At 40.4% G+C, this 11,432-nt stretch overlaps 1 protein-coding gene across 4 annotated transcripts in view; it reads right to left on the bottom strand.

Annotated features, from left to right (window-relative positions):
• The window catches only part of PRKAA1 (protein kinase AMP-activated catalytic subunit alpha 1), a 29,273-nt gene that overhangs the window by 10,336 nt on the left and 7,505 nt on the right, over positions 1-11,432 (bottom strand). The window contains exons 2-5 of one of the 4 annotated variants that reach the window (XM_044438512.1): positions 7,405-7,546; positions 4,255-4,348; positions 3,514-3,658; positions 328-415 (exon numbers count right to left, since the gene is read on the bottom strand). In XM_044438512.1, coding sequence (XP_044294447.1) covers positions 328-415; positions 3,514-3,658; positions 4,255-4,314 — 293 coding nt within the window. In that variant the 5' untranslated portion in view covers positions 4,315-4,348; positions 7,405-7,546. Of the gene's footprint in view, positions 1-250; positions 416-3,513; positions 3,659-4,254; positions 4,349-7,404; positions 7,547-11,432 lie in introns of those variants that run through there. The other 3 variants (XM_044438515.1, XM_044438516.1, XM_044438514.1) reach the window with 3 other exon arrangements.

Genomic DNA, 11,432 nt, shown 5'->3' on the forward strand with positions numbered 1-11,432 from the left:
GAAACATAGAAACAGAGCGAGTCAAACGGCCTCCTGAAATAAATTAAATTCAAAGTGCGAGGCACCACTGTAAAACCAAAGTAGTAAATGCTTCTGAACTCCTCCACCCAGTCCCCTATGAAGAACAGACAAGAGTACAAGAATGCAACCACTATCATAGTCTTGTACACAGAAAGCAATGAGACTAATCAAAAGAAGCCATCAAAGCCAGGAAGTTCAAATGTCCAAACCTGAAAGTTTAGCCATCTACCTTGCAGCTTTAGCACTGACGAGCAGGGCTTTGTTTTTGAGAATACATATATACATTTATCCAAGAAGAGAAACTACCTTCCTGAAATTACTTCTGGAGCAGCATAGTTAGGAGAACCACAGCTTGTTCTTAAAAATTCTCCATCTGACATCATATTTGAAAGGCCTGAAAATGCAAAAAGAATTTCAAATAAGGATGACCAGCCCCTGTTTTCTGGGATTATAATGCCTACCACACAAAAACCATGCCAATGGGACGCCACACATATACTTATTCAAAGAAATTGTTCTTATGAAGTTACAAATATAGTTAAACACAATTAAGATGACAAGTGAAATTAGTATTTTAAGAATAGTACCTAAATATGACAAAATCCAAGGAATTTGGGAGGGAAGTTTTAAATGGGTTGAACAGAGAATGGCACAGAATTATAAATTTTCCTACAATAAGTAACAGTTCTAAAAGCATGACTATAACCCAGGAGAGAGAACTTGCAGAGGGAATGTTCCTTAACATCAGTTCAATGAGTTTTATATTAATTATGACTTAGAATTGAATTAGAAAATTTACAGGTAGTTAACAGCAGCTTTATTTTATAGATAAAGGTAAAGGTTTCCCCATGACATTAAAGTCCAGTCATGTCTGACTCTAGGGGGCAGTGCTCATCTCTGTTTCCTAGCCGAGGCAGCCAGCGTTTGTCTGCAGAGTCTCCGTGGTCACGTGGCATGACTAAAAACCAAAGTGCATGGAACGCTGTTACCTTCCCACTGAAGTGGTACCTTTTTATCTACTTGCATTTGTATGCTTTTGAACTGCAAGGTTGGCAGGAGCTGGCCACATCCTAATTTTAAATCTTATAAATGATGTCTTATATATGAAATGATGTTTTTCCACAGGAGGTGGTTGAGACCCCATTGGTGAGGGTGTTCAAAGATAGGCTAGACATGCACATGGTAGACTTGTTGTGAGCGGAGCTGGCTGGAGCCGGGGGTCAGACTATATGGCCCAGGAGACCCCTTCTGACTTGCTCTGTTTCTATGTTTCTATATTCTTTGCAATACAGAAAAGAGGAGGGGGAAACAAAGATAGCATGGCGGTATCATTCAGTGCAAGTGTCTTTAAATGTATGGACCACCAATTAAATCCAAGGCCTTCACTACTTGTAAGCTGTGGGATGGATGTGTCTTTCACGTTTTTCTGTTTGAGAGGGTGGGGAAAGTTTCCATTTGTAGCTACACCATGTTCACCCATAATGCCATGCAGGTTGTTTAAACCATGTGTTGCTGGGCCATACGGGAAAGCAGTGTCTTCCATCGAACCATACCCATCGTATCTCTGTATCCACATTCAGCTACAACTCAGGAATGCCCCATTCCTGGATTGTTTGAGGACACAGACAATTGTTTCAGTATGTCCATATTTAGTGGTTGAGAGCCAGTGTGGTGTAGTGGTTAAGAGCATGGGACTGGGACTCAGAGGATCTGGGTTCTAGTCCCCGCTCGGCCATGGAGCCAAGTGGGTGACTTTGGGCCAGTCACAGACTCTCAGCCCAACCTACTTCACAGGATGGTTGTTGTGGGGATAAGATGGAGGAGAAGAATGATGTAAGCTGCCTTGAGCCTTTGTAGGAAAAAGGCAGGATATAAATCAATCAATCAATCAAATATTTATACACCACCGATTCTTTAAAAGGACAATCCACCAGACAGACTGATGCTTGCTCTCTCTGGTTCAGCCTCCCTCAACCTGGTGTCAAGGCATTTTGGACTTAAATTCCTATCAGCCCTGGTCCACATGACCAATAGTGAAGAATGCTGGGAGCTGTAGTTCAAACTATACAACCCAAGTTTCTCAATAATTAAGCACCTATTATTTAGCATAATCTACCTACTCTGTACAAAAACTAGAACAAGACTGAAATCTCCATCCACCTATTCTATGGCACACAAGGACACGTTAAAGTGAGAGCCAGTATGGTGTAGAGGTTAAGGGGAGCATGGGCCTGGGACTCAGGCAATCCAGGTTGATTTTGGGCAAGTCACAAACTCTCAGCCCAACCTACATCACAGGACTGTTGTTATATGATAATAAACTCCAGAGCAGGAGGAGCAGAACTATGTAAGCCATTCTGAATGCATTGTAAGAAAAAAGCAAAATATACATCTAATAAATAAACAGACTGGGAAAGGCTGTTCTAGTTTCTCCTGTATTATGTTTATACTCAATCAAGGTTTGGTCAAACCTGGCTTCCAAAGGGAAAAGATTAACTACCCAACCCCTATCCCTGGGATACAAGACAATTAGGCATTTGTGGCACTGAAGCTGTAGGTAGGAAGAGACTCTTCTGACCCCTGGTAGTTGGTGATACAGTCCAGTTTCCAGGCTGTTCCTTCCAGAGGGACGAGACCAAAGGAACAACAGATCGTCACAGAAGCTGACTTTTAGCAAGATGCCAACGCAAGGAAGCAGCCCTTACAGTGAGGCAGTGAAAACAGAGGCTGCAGTTGCATGCACACTTTCCTGGGAATGAGGCCTGCTGAATACACTGGGAGTTACTGCCGAATAAACAGGAATAGGATTGTACTGTTAAGGTTGTTGTCCTGTGTTGGTGTGAACTGTCCCCACAGCTTTAGCTATTGGGCAGTGGAGAAATGAAATAAATAATAAAAATTTGCAGGATTGTCTGGAAACTCTGCTGGAAATCAGGTGAAATTCACTACTGAATAACATGTGCAGGGTAGAAAATCCCCTTACATAAGCTTGTGGCATCAGCTTTGATCCAATATGAAAAAGATGGAGCAGAAACAAAGCTCACTTTTCACCCTAGGTGGTTTATTTACCAAGTTTCATGCTGAGCGTGTGTCCTTTTAAATCTAAAATAAATGTGTTGCATTTCAATGTGAACTGTTAGCAAAGATAAGTATACATTGCAGCGTTACATTTCACTCAACAACCTTTACTAGAATATCTTGTACTAAGTACTTTAAACATACAAAATGTGCACACTAATTGGATGTAGAAGCATTTCACCTCTGAGGCTCTTTGAAGGAAAAAGTAGCAAATGCATGCATTTAAAAATAGACTCCCAAAACACAGAACAGCAGCAATGCTGAGCTACATGTTTCCTTTACAGGTAAAATGTCAGGTGCCAGAAGAAAACACCTCTGTTCAGTAATGCAGTTCAGCACAAGTACCTGAAACTTCTCATTGCCTAAACAATCCAAGTACACCAAAAGTAAAGTTCCATTTCAAAGGAAACCTACCAAAATCGGCAATCTTGGCATTCATGTGTGCATCAAGCAGCACATTTTCAGGTTTCAGATCTCTATGGACTACCATGTGCCTGTGGCAATAATCCACACCAGAAAGGATTTGCTGGAACAGACGTCTACTTTCCTTTTCGTCAAGCTAACAAATGGGGATCAGGAGACAAAAAAGGAGTGTATTTTTTAAGCAAACATACTAAAAAACTTGAGCACTTCCAACACTGTAATAATAAAGCAAGATGAAATTTTGCAGCATTAGAAAATACTAAACATGAAGAAAAGGGGATGGGGAGAAGACTGATGGAATACAACACAGATGCAAACAGAATAAAAAATAAATAAAAGATCCTTCTTTTCCTACTAGTGGTATGGTAGGGCCTGAACTGAAAACTTTTATGTCTCCTAAAAATCAGCAGAGTAACCAGAATGCATGAATTAACATCAATGTTTCATGATGAAGGAAACAGCTTCTGAGATGGCTTGCTGCAGTAATTTGTAACCATAAAAGATCAACACTTTAAAAGGACAGCAACCACAAAGCACCTCAATAAAATTCTTTGAAAACCACTCTACTGCATTAGTAGTGCTGATTTGGAAATCTTCAATTTCCATTTTAAAGATATAATGCAGCTGCACATATCAATTGTTCTGATAGCAAAATTGTCAAGTCATGTAAAAGACTCATCCGCGGCTGCAAAAAGTAAAAGTTAGTATTTTTGAAAAGTTGAAGATTCTTACCCTTCCATTTTTACAGATGTAATCAAACAGTTCACCTCCTGAAACATATTCCATCACCATGAAAATGTCAGATGGAGTGCTGATAACCTGGTACCTGAGAAAGATAACATTATTTTACTCACTGTGTGCATGTAGAAACCTCAGATGAAGTAAAGCCAGTCTTGTAATTAAGGGCAACACATGGAAGAGCAGCCCAATCACGTCCATGTGCAGCTGGAAGCAAAACCTGAGTTGTGTGGGGCTTATTTCTCCAATAGGTACGTGAGGCTTTGGGTAGACCTCAGAGACAAAAGTTAGATCCAGCATCTTTCTTGTTGTTTGTTTTGTTTCCAATCAAATTTTGACCATGTCACATGAGGTGACATATTCAAAAAATCTGTGCTAGGTACCTGTAACACAGGCTCATTCAGTCTTCTGTCTCTCATGGCCATCTGAAAAGACACACTTGTACCATGCAGTTCTTAACGCACAGTTTAATGTGAACGCAGCCAGACAGGATTGTGGTCAGCCAGCCAGCTGAAAGTTGGCAAATGGCTGTGCAAGGTTCCTAATCCTTAGGTCAAGACAAACTGCACATCAAAACAAAGAACGGACGTCCTACAGTGAAATGGAACTGGTGCCTTCACTGAAGCCTAGAACTGGCAACCTTTGTTCCACTTATATGGCATGGAAAAGGACTGTCATTAAATTAAACTTTTCTTTTCCTACCTGTTATAGAAAAGCTGGGGCATTCATGAAGCACAGGATAGCATTTGATCAGTGAGTGAACATAAACTAATTTCACAGAAAAACATAATAGACAACAGGCTTATTCAAGTTCACTGTAAAAGCCAACAAGAAGTTCCTAAGATAAGCAGAAAATTAGAATCCAGCACTGCAAGTGACCATATAGTGTGGGTCATTGTTCCCCATACTTCTACTGCAACCTAACTGTCCTTGCTATCCCAGCATTATATTGTTGAAATGTTGTCCCAAGAACCAGTCCAAGCCTTGAGAACAGGGATAGAAACCTCCAGATATACCCTGGCATTGCTCCATCCAGCCATCAAGCTTCTTTTGCTGACATGTGCACCACTGATTGGATATAAGGCTGCATTTAAAATCCTACAGAGAACCGATAAGTTGCAATTATTTTGAGCTGTGCATTTTGCTGGAAGCAAGCATGTGAGTAGAAAACAAAAGTCTTGGTATTTGAAACTGCTGTTGAGCAATTCAGTCCTGCTTGAAATTGTAATAAGCACCTAGTCATTCCTGCCCAGTCTGCCTCTGGCATCATCCACAGAGGGAACATGGTCTCAGAGAATGTGCAACTTGGCCCTCAGGCTAAAAGGTTCTCCACCCCTGCTTGAGAAGGATATAGCTGGCATATTATAACTAGCCTAGGAAATGGCATAACATAATGAGTCAGTTAAGACGAAGCACAAGCCAAGATCAGGAACTCCACCTCCAACCATAAAGCATAAACACATAGTTACAGGCAATTTATACACCACATTTTCCATAAATATTGTATGCAAACCTGTTCACAAAGCAAGCAATATCCATAATTATAATATGCTGCAACATTACATTAACTCAACTGAAGGTCTGTTAAAGCACAACGAACATTTAAATGAGCAGAAAAGATACCAAGATATCAGTCGACAACATCCAAGACTGATGACAACATTATACTTATATTATGCAGCTCAGTAGATGGTTCTTACTTACTATTTAATTCCCTGCCTTTTTCCTGCAAGAAACCCAAGGCAAATTAAATAGCCATCCTCTTCTCCACTTCATTCTCACAACACCCCCGTGACAGGAGGTCAGGCTGAGAGTCAATGACTGGCCCAAAGTAATCCAGTGAGCTTCATGGTCAAGTGAGAACAAGAACTCAGGTCTGCAAAGTCCAGTTCAACACTCTCCCCACCAAAGCAAGCTGGCTTCAACAAGATACCTTGCCCATATCAAACTCCATATCAACACAAAAAGGACACGATGACCACAAAACAGCCCATTTTTAAATAGCAGAATGACACCTCTTGCCATGCTTCACCAGGGTGCCATTTGCTGAGCCGGAAAGAGGCACCTGCATCCTCATGGCAAGTCCCCCATCCCGGTCTGTCTCTTGGGAGCAGAGCACTAGGGGAGGCAAGCTGAAATACAGCATTAACCCCCAGTGGCCCAATACAAGCTGTTTCAAGTCCACTTAAAAGACCAGAAGGATCTCTCGCCATGGCTTCCAGCAGCAGCTCTTTCTAGTACTCTGTTAAGGTACTAATGGAAGAATTGGCCCATTTTACTTTCTATCAGTTTTCCAATCTGGTTCAGCCTATACTGTAATAATTGTAAGCCGTCCTGAGATGCCATGCATAAGGGACGGCATATAAGAATCTTAAATAATAAATACATGCACACATACATACTTTTTTAAAGCTTGATGAAAAGTTGTAAGCATTTTTGTGCACATGCCTCCCTAAGGGATGCATATCTGTGTGTTTCTTTCTTATATACATTGTTTGCAAGCAATCTGGCTAACATAATACATTTTTATCATTACGGTCCCTAATACAGATATTTAAAAATGGAGAACACCACTGGAGAAGTACGAATCATAAAGGATGACTGAATTTCTGTCTGCATAGTGTTTCAAAAGTGTAAACTTATGTGAATACTTCTCACTACCCATCCCTACCCCTCGGGCCAGAGTTTAAGCAAGGCAGGTAGAAACAGTCAAACCTCTATCATGCAACTGTTATGGCATTTTCTCAGTCAGGAAAAATACAAAGTAGTCCTTCAGGGCTGATGCTGAAGACCTGCAACAGCTACTAGATATGCAGGTAGTAAGTGGTGGAAGCAGAGGCGTTTTGCCAAGGAACAATATTCCCAAATAATCACATTTCATGCATTCAGTCTGGCTTTAGTTTTCTGTTGCCTTTTCCAAGCCTCACTCCATGCTTCATATTGTTCAGTCAACATTTTAAGTGCCTTCTGGTTCCATAGAAGTCATATTTAAGTTTCTTGCCATTATTGGTTAATAATACCACAAAGAAGCCAGAGAATAATACCCGAAAACCTGCCAATGTTCATTTTGGGAACCCTCTGTTTCTCAAAGAGAATCCAGCATTAGAGAGATTATTCTTGAGTAAAAACATCTGCAAAACTCACAGCTTAATTATGTGTGGATGCCGAAAAAGCTTCAGATTCTGGATCTCCCTGCGGATTTTCCCCACAACATCAAGGCTGCGAATCTTCTGTCTGTTCAAGATCTTCACTGCTACTTTGTGCCCAGTCAGCTCATGCTTTCCAACTGAGAGAGAGAGAGAGAGAGAGAGAGAGAGAGAGAGAGAGAGAGAGAGAGGGAGAGAGGATGAATCCAGTGCATTTATCCTAAACTATCTACCTATAGAGATAGTGTATGTGTTTCTCTCAATATAACTTCACATGAAGAAAGGAATGCAACACTAGATACTTTTACAGAAATCATTAAGCAATATACATAAGTAGTAAATAAATCAAACTTAGTGTTCATTTAAGAAGATGGCCTCTTTTTGCTAAGACATTCAAAGCTCTTTATAAGTTAACCCAAACAGAAATTGCAATAAATCAACATAAAACTTATCCTGGTGATCTTTTAATGGGTTTTCATGAGTTCATGGTGGGATGAAATATCCTGACCTGGGCTTCTTTTTCTGCTGTCCCTTAGGGCACATAGGCTTTACGAAGCCCATGGAAAAGCAAGGGGTTTGGTTGCCCGCTATGGTCTCTTCAGAAGCTGGTGTCATGAACTTAGTTGCTCCACAGCAGCAAAGGGCAAGGCAGAGTTACAACGTGTTAAAGTATTGTTGAACAGAAGTAACCAGGGAGAGAACACATTAAATGCCAACTAACCTCAAATTATTATAAAGAAAGAATTATAGGTTTCCTCTGCTTTTTTTCTAATGTATATATTTTAATTTTTATTTATGTGGATTTAATTTATTGTTGTAAGCCGCCCCGAGGCTTCAGCGAATGGGGCGGCATAAAAATGTTTTAATAACTAACTAAATAAATAAATAATACTTCTGATCAACTAGGCAGGGAAAACAGCCAATTCTTTTAGGATACTGATAAGCCAAAATGGCAGGCAATCATATATGTGGGAAGATGAGTCAGTAACAACCACCCCCATAAATTACCAACCACTGTGGACTAGTAACTTGCACTTATGTGTAAAGCTGCATTGAAGAAGTAATTCATGAAGTGGCAAGATGGTAATAGTGTGTGAAAACATAATGAAAAGAGAGTCACATGTCAGCCAACACTCTATATTGGAGATAGAGACAGAGGAAACAGGTCCCCCCCACCCCCAGCACAAGGAGATAACCCATGTAAAGCACCATCCTAAGCATGTTTACATAGGAAAACATGCCCTACAGCTCCTAGCATTCTCCAGCATGATGGCTAGGGAATGCTGGGAATTGTTGGGACTTTTCTGCCTAAGCAGGCACAAGACTGTACCCTTAGTCTCACTGTTCGCAGTAAAGAAATAAGTATTTTAGATGTTACCGCCTCCACAAACAGTAACAGGGAAGGTGATGTCATACTAAATGCACAATATATTTGCTCACTTTGGCACTTTTGTACCACCAGAAGAACGTGGTACAGATATCATACACTAACGGTTACAAGTTGCTCCTGTATGAGTTAAACTAGAGTGACAGACAAAATCCATGATAAAGAACCTCCAGATTCTTTGGTGTTTTTCCAATTAGTAGTCCTATGGCTGCACTGAAGATCAGGAAAGGGAATTAAGGGAGGTTGGGTGTTTAACTTTTGCCTTCCGATCTAAATAATTTGTCTAAATTGCTATTGGTTCTATGAGGTGAAACATACCAAAATCAATTGCCCTACGAAGCTTCTCAGATCTCAGAGTTGCCCCAGAGAACTACTAATGACTAAAAACTGGAAGATTCTGATTAAAGATCTTGTATATCATTTCTAGCCTGGTTTAAAATTACTTGACCGTTGGAAATATAGGACGCATCACAGAGAAGCCGCATTCCCATTAACTCTACAAATATTGCAACACACAGTTAAGTTTGCCTGTCATGGGCTTTGACAGTCCTTGCTAGACAAAATCTATGCTTATTGTGTTGGTTGCTATTAAGACACCTTCATTCTTAAGCTATGCTTTGCTTGAGCCTCTTTTTAGAACAGGAAAGTATAGTCCCATTAATTATAAATGGATGACTGCCACTATTCATTTTTAAAGCAAAAGGAGGAGATACAATTCTACCAGTATTCATTTTATGTAGAAGAGAAAAGCTTTATAAGTTGTATTACTGTTGAAAAGAAACCACCATGGGGAAGAACTTAGAAAAATGGTGTTATCACACAGTGTTTAAGGAAATGTAGATTTACAAATCCATTAACTCAAAATTATCTTATGTTCAGACAATAATTTTATATGGTTTTCCTCCAACATAAGAGATTAGAGAGACAACCGGGGGGGGGGGGGGGGGAGACAGACAGACAGAGAATGTAACTTCAAGGTCAACATGCTTGGGCAAATAAAGGTGTCCTGGGTAAGCGTGCTTGGGAAGTCTCATCCCGTCCACAACTGAGTCCAAAGACCAAATTCAATATTAGAAAAACTCTTGGACACATTCCAAAAAACTGTTCAGAAAACTTCAGTAATATTTAAATTCAAAATGTTATTATTACTTAAAGAGAGCAAAGAATGTCTATCTAAGAAAGTCAAACACATTCAAGAAAACTAAGAATTGTTTAATTATCATTAGTTGCTTTTTTAAAAAAATACCTGATAGGTATTATCATCAAAGATCAGATTTCTCACTACTGAAAAAAATCAATGTACTGAAAAGACAGAGGCTTGGTTTGCATGTCAGCAAGAAACCACAGTTGACAAATTGTAGGTTGTTGCAAACATAGCTGGAATGAGCAAAGACATGTGCTGGTTCCTTCATTTGTGCCTGCTACTGCTGCAATAACAACCCAGGGACTTCCTGTCCTTGCATTGTTTATAGGACATATGAACCTGGAACCATTGGGGGACAAGCAAAAATTCCTAAGAACGATGGCCGTGAGGAACATGCAGGTGAAAAGAGGGGAATAAGAAGAGGAACTTCACACAGCCACCTGCTGTCTCTCAGACCACTGTGCAAATGCTTTCCGCTGGAAAGTGACAGGAAAAGCCTCTCTGTGACCATTAATGACTCATCAGCTGATTTCCCAGTAAACGACACTGTGTTTCTGTGTGCAAACTGGCCTTCCGTCTGCTCTGCACGGCTCTCTGGTTTATGCTAGCGACTGTGTGGTGCAGTCCCGCTTGCAGACAAGATCACCCACTCCACAGTGCCAGATGCCCGAGATAACTCCAGCTGTTTCCTCTGCAAGCTCCCCTGCTGCAGTAATCAGTCACAGCAGGTCTCCTCATATGCCAACAAAAAAAATATCCACGTAAATGTAAGATATTACATTGAAAACCATGCTGTGTGGACACTAGTGAATGGAGTTGCAACTTCCAGGCTGTGTTTAAATGTACAAATGGGGTTCCTCAAAGTGTGTAAGTTACTCCCAAGTGCAACTGCAGAATTTCCAAGGGATTTTTTTCCTCATGCAAAACTGTTAATAAGCAAGCAAAAAATGCCATCTCTCTGTGCCTAGATACTTCGTGGACATTGGCAATGATGTCTCCACCAATGCAATTTCCTCCTAGAATGTCATCTAATCATCTAATGCTCCTGTTCCTGTTCTGCAGGATGTCTAGAAAAGCCAAAGATGCAAATTTGCCAAATTGCAGGCTGTTGATAATAAAAGGGAATACACCAAAGGAAATACAGTTACAAGAACCTCTTGTAAGAAAACAAGTCTGAAAGGACCTGACACAAAATTCACTAATGACATGTTGTTGGCTGCCTTCTCCTCTGCAACTGAATTGTAAAGTGCAAAGTGAGCTTGAAGAGTTTCTGCCAACTGCTCCGTTTCTGTGGGAAAGCAGGAGAATGGTAAATTTTCATCAAATCATCCATCGAGTTTTTTTCTGGTACAAAGGAAGGATTAAAAAAAAACCACAGCTCCTAAAAAATAAGACTGTAACATATTCATATGTGAACTATAAACTTCAGGCAGGTTTAATCAGCATAGCACGAGGGGCCCCAGTCTTCTTGGACCAGAAAGCACATTTGGAATTC

This window comes from Varanus komodoensis, unplaced genomic scaffold (genome assembly GCF_004798865.1).
Source record: "Varanus komodoensis strain SLA01 unplaced genomic scaffold, ASM479886v1 scaffold324, whole genome shotgun sequence".
NCBI classification, from domain to species: Eukaryota; Metazoa; Chordata; class Lepidosauria; order Squamata; family Varanidae; genus Varanus; species Varanus komodoensis.